Consider the following 10,921-nt stretch of genomic DNA (forward strand, 5'->3'; position numbering starts at 1 on the left):
GTGGGGTGGGGTGGGTTGAGTTGGGTTGGGTTGGGTTGGGTGAGCATGGGATGGGTTGGGATGAGTTGCATTGAGTTGGGTTGGGTTGGGATGGGTTGAGTTGGATGGGTTGGGTTGGGTTGGATGAGTTGGGTTGGGTGAGCATGGAATTGGTCGGGATGTGTTGCATTGAGTTGGGTTGGATGGGTTGGGTCGGGTTGGGTTGGGTGAGGATGAGATGAGTTGGAAGGAGTTGGATGGGGTAGGGTTGAGTTGGTTTGGTTTGGTTTGGGTGAAGATGGGATGGGTTGGGTTGGGTTGGGTTGAGTTGGGTTGGGTTGAGATGAATTGGGTTGGGTGAAGATGGGTCGGGTTGCGTTGCATGAGGATGGGATGGGTTAGGATGAGTTGGGTTAGTTTGGATGAGTTGGGTTGGGTGAGGATGGGATGGGTTGGGATGAATTGGGTTGGGTTGGAAGAGGATGAGTTGTATTGGATGGGTTGGGTTGGGTGAGGATGGGATGGGTTGGTTGGGTTGGGTTGAGTTGGTTTGGTTTGGGTTGGGTGAGGATGGGATGCGTTGGGTTGGGTTGGGATTGGTGTGGGATGGATGCGTTGGGTTGGCTTGCGTTGCGTTGGGTTGGGCTAGACATGGATGAGTTGGGTTGGGATTGATGGGATGGGATGAGTTGGATTGGGTTAGGTTGGTTGAGTTGGTTTGGTTTGGGTTGGGTGAGGATGGAATGGGTTGGGTTGGGATTGGTGGTACGGGATGGATGCATTGGGTTGGGTTGGCTTGGGCTACACATGGATGAGTTGGGTTGGGATTGATGGGATGGGATGAGTTGGGTTGGGTTGAGATTGGTGGGATGGGATGGATGCGTTGGGTTTTGTTGGATTGGGTTGGGTTGGGTTGAGATGAGATGGATGCGTTTTGTTTGGTTGGGCTGAGCTGGCTTGGATTGGGTTGTATTGGGTTGTGTTGGGTTGGGATGAGTTGGGTTGAGTTGGGTTGGGTTGGATTGGGTTGGGTTGAGTTGGGTTGGGTTGGGTTGTGTTGGGTTGGGTTGGGATGAGATGGATGCGTTTAGTTTGGTTGGGCTGGGCTGGCTTGGATTGGGTTGTATTGGGTTGCAAGACAGTAGACATGGACAACACAACTCAGGAGAGTGCCAGAAGATCCAACATGGTTGCCTTGGTCATTTTGGGGTCACGGGTGCCACCGAGCCCCTTGGGGTCGGAGGTGCCACCAAACCCTTCCCCGCAGTCGTTCCTGATCGACCTGGGCGTGGCCGAGCTCGACCGCTTCGACGAGCACGAGGCCCTGATCTTCCGCGAGAACACCTTGGCCACCAAGGCCATCGACGAGTACATGAAGCTGGTGGGGGCCAAGTACCTGCAGGACACGCTGGGTACGCGCAGGGGACACGGGGGACATCCCGGGGGGTGGCAGGGGGCAGGACACCTCGGGTGGGACCGGACACCGGGGGTTGTGGGACACCCCTGACCACCCATGGGGATGTGGTGGTGACACCTCGGTCCCCTGGTGGGTTGTGGGACACCCCTGACCACCCATGGGGATGTGGCGACATGGTGGTGACTCCTTGGTCCCCTCATGGTCTGTGGGACACCCCTGACCATCCATGGGGACATGGTGGTGACACCTCGGTCCCCTCATGGGCTGTTCCCTGTCCTTAGGGGTGGTTGTCGTGACTTCTCGGTCCCCTCACGGGCTGTGGGACACCCTGACCACCCATGGCGACATGGTGGTGACACCTCGGTCCCCTCATGGTCTGTCCCTTGTCCCCAGGGGTGGTTGTGGTGACTTCTTGGTCCCCTCACTGGCTGTGGGACACCCCTGACCACCCATGGGGATGTGGTGTGGGTTCCTCTTGTCCATCCCCACCCTGGTGACACCTCGGTCCCCTCATGGTCTGTCCCTTGTCCCCAGGGGTGGTTGTGGTGACTTCCTGGTCCCCTCATGGGTTGTGGGACAACCCTGACCACCCGTGGGGACATGGTGTAGGTTCCTCTTGTCCATTCCTACCCTGGTGACACCTCGGTCCCCTCATGGGCTGTCCCCTGTCCCCAGGGGAGGTGGTGTGGGTTCCTCTTGTCCATCCCCACCCTGGTGACACCTCGGTCCCCTCATGGGCTGTCCCCTGTCCCCAGGGGAGGTGGTGGCCCAGCTCTGCAGCTCCGAGGAGAGCTCCGAGGTGGATCCCAGCAGGTGCTCGGGGCTGGAGCTGCCGGAGCACCAGCAGCACCTGCGGCAGGTCTGCGAGGAGACCCTGCGGCGCATCACCGACGGCTCCGAGTGAGGGACAGCCGGGGACACCGGGGGGACACCGGCACCAGGGACAGGAGAAGCTGGGAGAAGCTGGGACACGGGGGTGGCACCAGGAACAGGAGAAGCTGGGACATGGGGGTGGGATCAGGGACAGGAGAACCTGGGAGAAGCTGGGACACGGGGGTGGGAGCAGGGACAGGAGAACCTGGGAGAAGTTGGGACACGGGGGTGGCGCCAGGAACAGGAGAAGCTGCGACATGGGGGTGGGATCAGGGACAGGAGAACCTGGGAGAAGCTGGGACACGGGGGTGGCACCAGGGACAGGAGAACCTGGAAGAAGCTGGGACACGGGGGTGGCACCAGGGCCAGGAGAAGCTGGGACACGGGGGTGGCACCAGGGCCAGGAGAAGCTGGGACACGGGGTGGCACCAGGGACAGGATGGGCGCTGGCACCAGGATGGGCGCCAGGGGTTCAGTTGGGGACTGTCACCATCCTGGGGTGGGTGCCAGGGTGGATCTGGGGACAAATTTGGGGACAAAGATGGGGACATCCTATGGTAGACATGGTGGTGGGCACCAAGATGGACCTGGAAACAAGTTTGGGGACAGGAGAGGGGGATAGGGATGGGGATGGACACCAGGATGGACCTGGGGACAAGTTTGGGGACAGGGATGGGAACAGGGATGGGGATGGACACCAGGATGGACCTGGGGACAAGTTTGGGGACAGGGATGGGAATAGGGATAGAGATGGACACAAGGATGGACTTGGGGACAAGTCTGGGGACAAGTTTGGGGACAGGAATGGAGATGGACAGCAGCATGGACCTGGCAGAAGTTTGGGGACAGGGACGGGAACAGAGATGGACACCAGGATGGACTTGGGGACAATTTTAGGGACAGGAGTGGGGGACAGGGATGGAGATGGACACCAGGATGGACCTGGGGACAATTTTGGGGACAAGTTTAGGGACAAGTTTGGGGACAGGGATGGAGATGGACACCAGGATGGACCTGGGGACAAGTTTGGGGACAGGGATGGGGATGGACACCAGGATAGACCTGGGGACAAGTTTGGGGACAGGGATGGGGATGGACACCAGGATGAACCCAAGAACAAGCCTGGGGACACAGATGATGATGGTCACCACCCCTGAGCTGCACATGGCCACAAAACCCACTCGACGCCCACCCACCCATGGTGCCACCACGGCCCCCATCACCCCGTGGTGGCACCGGCAGGTCCCCTGTCCCCAGCACGGTGTCCCTGGGCAGGTCGTTCCCGGCGGAGCTGGGCGAGGTGTTCGCGGCGTGGCGCGAGGCGTGCGCGGCGCGCGGCAAGGCGGCCATCGGCCAGCGCCTGGTGTCGGCCTCGCTCTTCCTGAGGTTCCTCTGCCCGGCCATCATGTCCCCGAGCCTCTTCGGCCTCGTCCAGGAGTACCCCGGCGAGGCCACCGCCCGCACCCTCACGCTGGTGGCCAAGGTCATCCAGAACCTGGCCAACTTCACCACGTAGGTGGCCGTGGGGACGTGGGGCGGTGGGGACATCCCGTCTGTGCTCTGCGGAGGGTCCTGGGGCAGTTGGGTTGTCCCCAAGTTTTGATTATCCCCGAATTTGGGTTGTCCCCAAGTTTGGATTGTCCCCAAATTTAGGTTGTCCCCCGTGCATCATAGGACAGTTGGGTTGTCCCCAGGTATGGGTTGTCCCCAAGTTTGGGTTGTCCCCAGATTTGGATTGTCCCTGAGTTTGGGTTGTCCCCAAGTTTGGATTGTCCCCAAATTTAGGTTGTCCCCAAGTTTGGGTTGTCCCCAAGGTACCATGGGACAGTTGGGTTGTCCCCAAGTTTGGATTATCTCCAAGTTTGGGCTGTCCCCAAGTTTGGGTTGTCCCTAAGTTTGGGTTGTCCCCAATGCACCATGGGGCAGTTGCATTGTCCCCAAGTTTGGGTTGTCCCCAAGTTTGGGCTGTCCCTAAGTTTGGATTGTCCCCAGTGCATCATGGGACTGTTGGATTTTCCCGAAGTTTGGGTTGTCCCCAAGTTTGGATTGTCCCCGAATTTGGGTTGTCCCCAGGTTTAGGTTGTCCCCCGTGCATCATAGGACAGTTGGGTTGTCCCCAGGTATGGGTTGTCCCCAAGTTTGGGTTGTCCCCAGATTTGGATTGTCCCTGAGTTTGGGTTGTCCCCAAGTTTGGATTGTCCCCAAATTTAGGTTGTCCCCAAGTTTGGGTTGTCCCCAAGGTACCATGGGACAGTTGGGTTGTCCCCAAGTTTGGATTATCTCCAAGTTTGGGCTGTCCCCAAGTTTGGGTTGTCCCTAAGTTTAGGTTGTCCCCCGGGCATCATGGGACTGTTGGCTTGTCCCCAGGTTTGGGATGTCCCCAAATTTGAGTTGTCCCCAAGTTTAGGTTGTCCCCAGTGCACCACGGGGCGGTTGGGTTGTCCCCAAGTTGGGTTGTCCCCAAGGTACCACAGGGCCCTTGGGTTGTCCCCAACACGCCATGGGACAGTTGGGTTGGATGGTCCGTGCTCCTGAAAGTGGCCTGTGACCATGACCATGGTGGTGGCCCACGTGACCATGGTGGTGACCCCTTCCCTAAGTTTGGATTGTCCCCAGTGCATCATGGGACTGTTGGGTTGTCCCCAGGTTTGGGTTGTCCCCAAGTTTGGGTTGTCCCTAAGTTTGGGTTGTCCCCAAGTTTGGGTTGTCCCTAAGTTTGGGTTGTCCCCAAGTTTGGGTTGTCCCTAAGTTTGGATTGTCCCTAAGTTTGGATCGTCCCCAAGTTTGGATTATCTCCAAGTTTGGGTTGTCCCCAAGTTTAGGTTGTCCCCCGTGCACCATGGGGCGGTTGGGTTGTCCCCAAGGTACCACAGGGCCCTTGGGTTGTCCCCAAGTTTGGGCTGTCCCTAAGTTTGGGTTCTCCCCAATGCACCATGGGGCAGTTGCGTTGTCCCCAAGTTTGGGTTGTCCCTAAATTTGAGTTGTCCCCAAGTTTGGGTTGTCCCCAAGTTTGGGCTTTCCCTAAGTTTGGATTGTCCCCAGTGCATCATGGGACTGTTGGATTTTCCCGAAGTTTGGGTTGTCCCCAAGTTTGGGTTGTCCCCAAGTTACCATGGGACAGTTGGGTTGTCCCCAAGGTTGGATTATCTCTAAGTTTGGGCTGTCCCCAAGTTTGGGTTGTCCCTAAGTTTGGATTGTCCCCAGTGCATCATGGGACTGTTGGATTTTCCGGAAGTTTGGGTTGTCCCCAAGTTTGGGCTTTCCCTAAGTTTGGATTGTCCCCAGTGCATCATGGGACTGTTGGGTTGTCCCCAGGTTTGGGTTGTCCCCAAGTTTGGGTTGTCCCTAAGTTTGGGTTGTCCCCAAGTTTGGGTTGTCCCTAAGTTTGGATTGTCCCTAAGTTTGGATCGTCCCCAAGTTTGGATTATCTCCAAGTTTGGGTTGTCCCCAAGTTTAGGTTGTCCCCCGTGCATCATAGGACAGTTGGGTTGTCCCCAGGTATGGGTTGTCCCCAAGTTTGGGTTGTCCCCAGATTTGGATTGTCCCTGAGTTTGGGTTGTCCCCAAGTTTGGATTGTCCCCAAATTTAGGTTGTCCCCAAGTTTGGGTTGTCCCCAAGGTACCATGGGACAGTTGGGTTGTCCCCAAGTTTGGATTATCTCCAAGTTTGGGCTGTCCCCAAGTTTGGGTTGTCCCTAAGTTTAGGTTGTCCCCCGGGCATCATGGGACTGTTGGCTTGTCCCCAGGTTTGGGATGTCCCCAAATTTGAGTTGTCCCCAAGTTTAGGTTGTCCCCATTGGGTTATGGGGCGGTTGGGTTGTCCCCAAGGTACCACAGGGCCCTTGGGTTGTCCCCAACACGCCATGGGACAGTTGGGTTGGATGGTCCGTGCTCCTGAAAGTGGCCTGTGACCATGACCATGGTGGTGGCCCACGTGACCATGGTGGTGACCCCTGACCATGCAATGACCCCAGACCATAATGATGGACCAAGTGACCATGGTGGTGACCCCGGACCATGACCATGGTGGTGACCCCTTGACCATGACAATGACCCATGACCATGGTGGTGACCCCAGACCATGGTGGTGACCCCCGACCATGACAATGACCCCAGACCGTGTCAGTGACCCCAGACCATGACAATGACCCCAGACCATGGTGGTGACCCCTGACCATGACCATGGGTGGTGACCCCACTCTGACCATGACCATGATGATGACCCCAGACCGTGTCAGTGACCCCAGACCGTGTCAGTGACCTCAGACCATAGTGGTGACCCCAGACCATGGTGGTGACCCCTTGACCATGATCATGGTGGTGACCCCTTGACCGTGATGATGACCCCAGACCATGATGGTGACCCCAGACCATGATGATGACCCCAGACCATGACGATGACCCCAGACCATGGTGGTGGCCCCTTGACCATGATGGTGACCCCAGACCATGATGGTGACCCCTGACCATGACCATGGTGGTGACCTCAGACTATGATAGTGACCCCAGAACATGATGGTGACCACAGACCATGATGGTGACCCCTTGACCATGACGATGACCCCAGACCATGACCATGGTGGTGGCCCCTTGACCATGATGGTGACCCCTGACCATGACCATGATGATGACCCCAGACGGTTTCAGTGACCCCAGCCCATGACCATGGTGGTGGCCCCTTGACCATGATGGTGACCCCTGACCATGACCATGGTGGTGACCCCTTGACCATGACGATGACCCATTACCATGTCAGTGACCCCTAACCATGACAATGACCCCAGACCATGGTGGTGACCCCAGACCATGATGGTGACCCCAGACCATGGTGGTGACCCCAGACCATGATGGTGACCCCACCACATCGTTGTCCCCAGCTTTGGTGAGAAGGAGCCCTACATGACCTGGTTTCAGTGACCCCAGACCATGACCATGGTGGTGACCCCAGACCATGGTGGTGACCCCAGACCATGATGGTGACCCCACCACATCGTTGTCCCCAGCTTTGGTGAGAAGGAGCCCTACATGACCTTCATGAACGCCTTCCTGGAGCAGAACTGGGCCACCATGACCGAGTTCCTGCAGGCCGTGGCCACCCCAGAGGCCAGCGCCCACATGGCCACCTACGAGGGCTACGTGGACCTGGCCCTGGAGCTCGCCACGCTCCACCTGCTGGTGACCCCAGACCATGACCATGATGATGACCCCAGACCGTGTCAGTGACCCTAGACCATGATGGTGACCCCTGACCATGGTGGTGACCCCTGACCATGACCATGATGATGACCCCAGACGGTTTCAGTGACCCCAGACCATGACCATGGTGGTGACCCCAGACCATGGTGGTGACCCCACCACCACATCGTTGTCCCCAGCTTTGGCGAGAAGGAGCCCTACATGACCTTCATGAACGCCTTCCTGGAGCAGAACTGGGCCACCATGACCGAGTTCCTGCAGGCCGTGGCCACCCCAGAGGCCAGCGCCCACATGGCCACCTACGAGGGCTACGTGGACCTGGCCCTGGAGCTCGCCACGCTCCACCTGCTGCTCTGTGACATCTTCTCCAGCCTTGACCAGGTGCCACCACCCCTCCGTCCCCAGTGGGGACCTCCGTGTCCACCGGGCCACCCGTGACGTCCCCGTGGTGTCCTCGCAGGCCACGCAGGAGGAGCTGGAGCCGCTGCCCACCATCCTCAGGGCCATCAGGGAGGGGACACCTGTCCCCGTGTCCGTCCGCCTCAGCTCCACCGCCAGGGGAAGGTACTGAGGGACACCTGGGGGCACTGGGGACATCTGGGGACACTTGGGTGTCGGGATTTGGGGTCCCTCTGCTCCTGTCTGGGGTTGGGAGATGGGTCTGATCCCCAATTTGGGGTCTCGGTGATCTCACCAGGGTTTGGTGTCCCTCTGGTCCCACAAGGATTGGGGATCCCCTCGATCCCACCAGGATTTGGGGTCCTTCTGATCTCACCAGGGTTTGGAGTCCCTCTGATCCTACCAGGATTTGGGGTCCCTCTGATCTCACCAGGATTTGGGGTCCCTCTGGTCCCACCAGGGTTTGGGGTCCCTCTGAAGTTTGGGGTCTCTGTGATCTCACCAGGGTTTGGGGTCCCTCTGATCCCATTTGGGATCAGGAGATGGATCCCATCCCACCAGGATTTGGGGTCCCCTCTGATCCTACCAGGGTTTGGGGTCCCTCTGGTCCCACCAGGGTTTGGGGTCCCTCTGATCCCACCAGGATTTGGGGTCCCCCTCATCCTGGTCACATTGAGGGTGTCCCATCTCTGTCCTCTGTCTCTCCCCACCCCACACCCTCTTGTCCCCTTATCCCCTTATCCCCTTGTCCCTCTCTCTCTCTCCCTGTCCCCATCCCCTTGTCCCTTGTCCCTTATCCCCCTGTCCCCTTGTCCCCTTGTCCCTTATCCCCCTGTCCTCTTGTCCCCTTATCCCCCTGTCCCCTTATCCCCCTGTCCCCTTATCCCCTTGTCCCTTGTCCCCTTGTCCCCTGTCCCCTTATCCCCCTGTCCCCTTATCCCCTTGTCCCCATCCCCTTGTCCCTTGTCCCCTTGTCCCCTGTCCCCTTATCCCCCCGTCCCCATCCCCCTGTCCCCTGTCCNGCTGGTGGTGCGAGGGGTGTGGTGGCACTAGCGGGGGGGTGGTGGCATTAACCAGGGTGTGGTGGCACTAACCAGGGTTTGGTGGCACTAACGGGTCTGGTGGCATTAACGGGGGTGTGGTGGCACTGTCCAGGGTGTGGTGGCATTATCCAGGGTCTGGTGGCATTAGCTGGGTTCAGGTGGTACTAACGGGGGTCTGGTGGCATTAACGGGGGTGTGGTGGCACTAGCAGGGGTTTGGTGGCACTGTCTAGGGTGTGGTGGCATTAACGGGGGTGTGGTGGCACTAACAGGGGTGTGGTGGCATTAACAGGTCTGGTGGCATTAACCAGGGTGTGGTGGCACTAACCGGGGTGTGGTGGCACTGTCCAGGGTCTGGTGGCACTAGCAGGGGGCTGGTGGCATTAACGGGGGTTTGGTGGCACTGTCCAGGGTTTGGTGGCACTAACTGGGTGTCCGGTGGCATTAACGGGTGTCCTGGTGGCAGTAACGGGGGCGTGGTGGCACTAGCGGGGTTTGGTGGCACTGTCCAGGGTGTGGTGGCATTAACGGGGGTGTGGTGGCACTAACGGGTGTCCGGTGGCATTAACGGGGGCGTGGTGGCACTAACCGGGGTTTGGTGGCACTGTCCAGGGTCTGGTGGCACTAGCAGGGGGCTGGTGGCAGTAATGGGGGCGTGGTGGCACTAAATGGGGTGTGGTGGCACTAGCTGGCTTTTGGTGGCATTAATGGGGGTTTGGTGGCATTAACGGGTGTCCGGTGGCATTAACGGGGGCGTGGTGGCACTAACCGGGGCGTGGTGGCACTAACTGGGTGTCCCGGTGGCATTAACGGGTGTCCGGTGGCATTAACGGGTGTCCCAGTGGCAGTAACGGGGGTCTGGTGGCACTAACGGGGGCGTGGTGGCACTAGCTGGCTTTTGGTGGCATTAACGGGTGTCCCGGTGGCAGTAACCGGTGCCCCCGTGACAATGACAGTGTCACAATGCCATTAACGGGACATTAACGGGTGGCCCGGTGCCATTAACGGGACATTACCGGGTAATCGATGACATTAACGAGACTTTAATGGGTGGCCCGGTGCCATTAACGAGCGCCCGGTGACATTAACGGGACATTAACGTGTGGGCCGGTGTTATTACCGGGTACCCGATGCCGTTACCGATTGTCCTAGTGCCATTACCGGGACATTACCGAGTGTCCGGTGCCATTACCGGGAGGTTAACGGATGTCCCAGTGACATTACCGGGTGTGGCGCTGCCATTACCGGGACATTACCGGGTGTCCCAGTGACATTACCGGGACATTACCGAGTGTCCGGTGCCATTACCGGGACATTACCGGCTGTCCGGTGCCGTTACCGGGACATTACCGAGTGTCCCAGTGACATTACCGGGACATTACCGGGTGTCCGGTGCCATTACCGGGACATTACCGGGTGTCCGGTGCCGTTACCGGGACATTAACGCTGTCGCTGTCGCAGCCCCGGGGGAAGCTGCGCTCGTCGGCGTCGCTGCCGCGCAAATCCGCGGTGCCGTGGCAGCGCCTGGCCGAGGACGCGGCGGCCCCGGGAGAGCTCTACGCGCTGCGGCCGCTCGAGAAGGTAACCCCGGGGCTGGGGACAGTCCCCGGTGTCCCCCGGTGTCCTCCCGGTGTCCCCCCGGTGTCCCCCGGTGTCCCCATGGTGTCCCTGTCCCGCTGTCCCCAGCACGGGCGGCTGCTGGAGGAGGTGACGGGGGTGGGTGACACCTCCCGGTAACCTCGTCCCCGGTGTCCCCAGCCCCCGATCCCCTCTCGGTGACCCCGTTGTCCCCCGGTGTCCTCCCGGTGTCCCCCCGGTGTCCCCCGGTGTCCCCATGGTGTCCCTGTCCCGCTGTCCCCAGCACGGGCGGCTGCTGGAGGAGGTGACGGGGGTGGGTGACACCTCCCGGTAACCTCGTCCCCGGTGTCCCCAGCCCCCGATCCCCTCTCGGTGACCCCGTTCCGGTGTCCCCAAGCCCCGGTAACCCTGTCCCGGTGTCCCCAAGCCCCGGTGACC

General features: G+C 59.5%; 1 protein-coding gene across 1 annotated transcript in view; it reads left to right on the plus strand.

The window, feature by feature from the left end:
• Window positions 1-10,486, plus strand: part of LOC121343228 (RAS protein activator like-3-like) — a gene marked incomplete at both ends in the record, with an annotated part of 11,726 nt that extends 1,240 nt beyond the window's left edge. Inside the window, 7 exons of the mRNA XM_041418209.1 lie at window positions 1,122-1,391; window positions 2,152-2,296; window positions 3,545-3,781; window positions 7,644-7,845; window positions 7,925-8,028; window positions 9,372-9,438; window positions 10,367-10,486. Of these exons, the coding sequence (XP_041274143.1) occupies window positions 1,122-1,391; window positions 2,152-2,296; window positions 3,545-3,781; window positions 7,644-7,845; window positions 7,925-8,028; window positions 9,372-9,438; window positions 10,367-10,486 (1,145 nt within the window). The remainder of the gene's footprint in view (window positions 1-1,121; window positions 1,392-2,151; window positions 2,297-3,544; window positions 3,782-7,643; window positions 7,846-7,924; window positions 8,029-9,371; window positions 9,439-10,366) is intronic.
• Between the last annotated feature and the right edge of the window lie 435 nt (window positions 10,487-10,921).

Source organism: Onychostruthus taczanowskii, unplaced genomic scaffold, assembly GCF_017590055.1.
Source record: "Onychostruthus taczanowskii isolate IOZ18803 unplaced genomic scaffold, ASM1759005v1 scaffold582, whole genome shotgun sequence".
Classification (NCBI taxonomy): Eukaryota; Metazoa; Chordata; class Aves; order Passeriformes; family Passeridae; genus Onychostruthus; species Onychostruthus taczanowskii.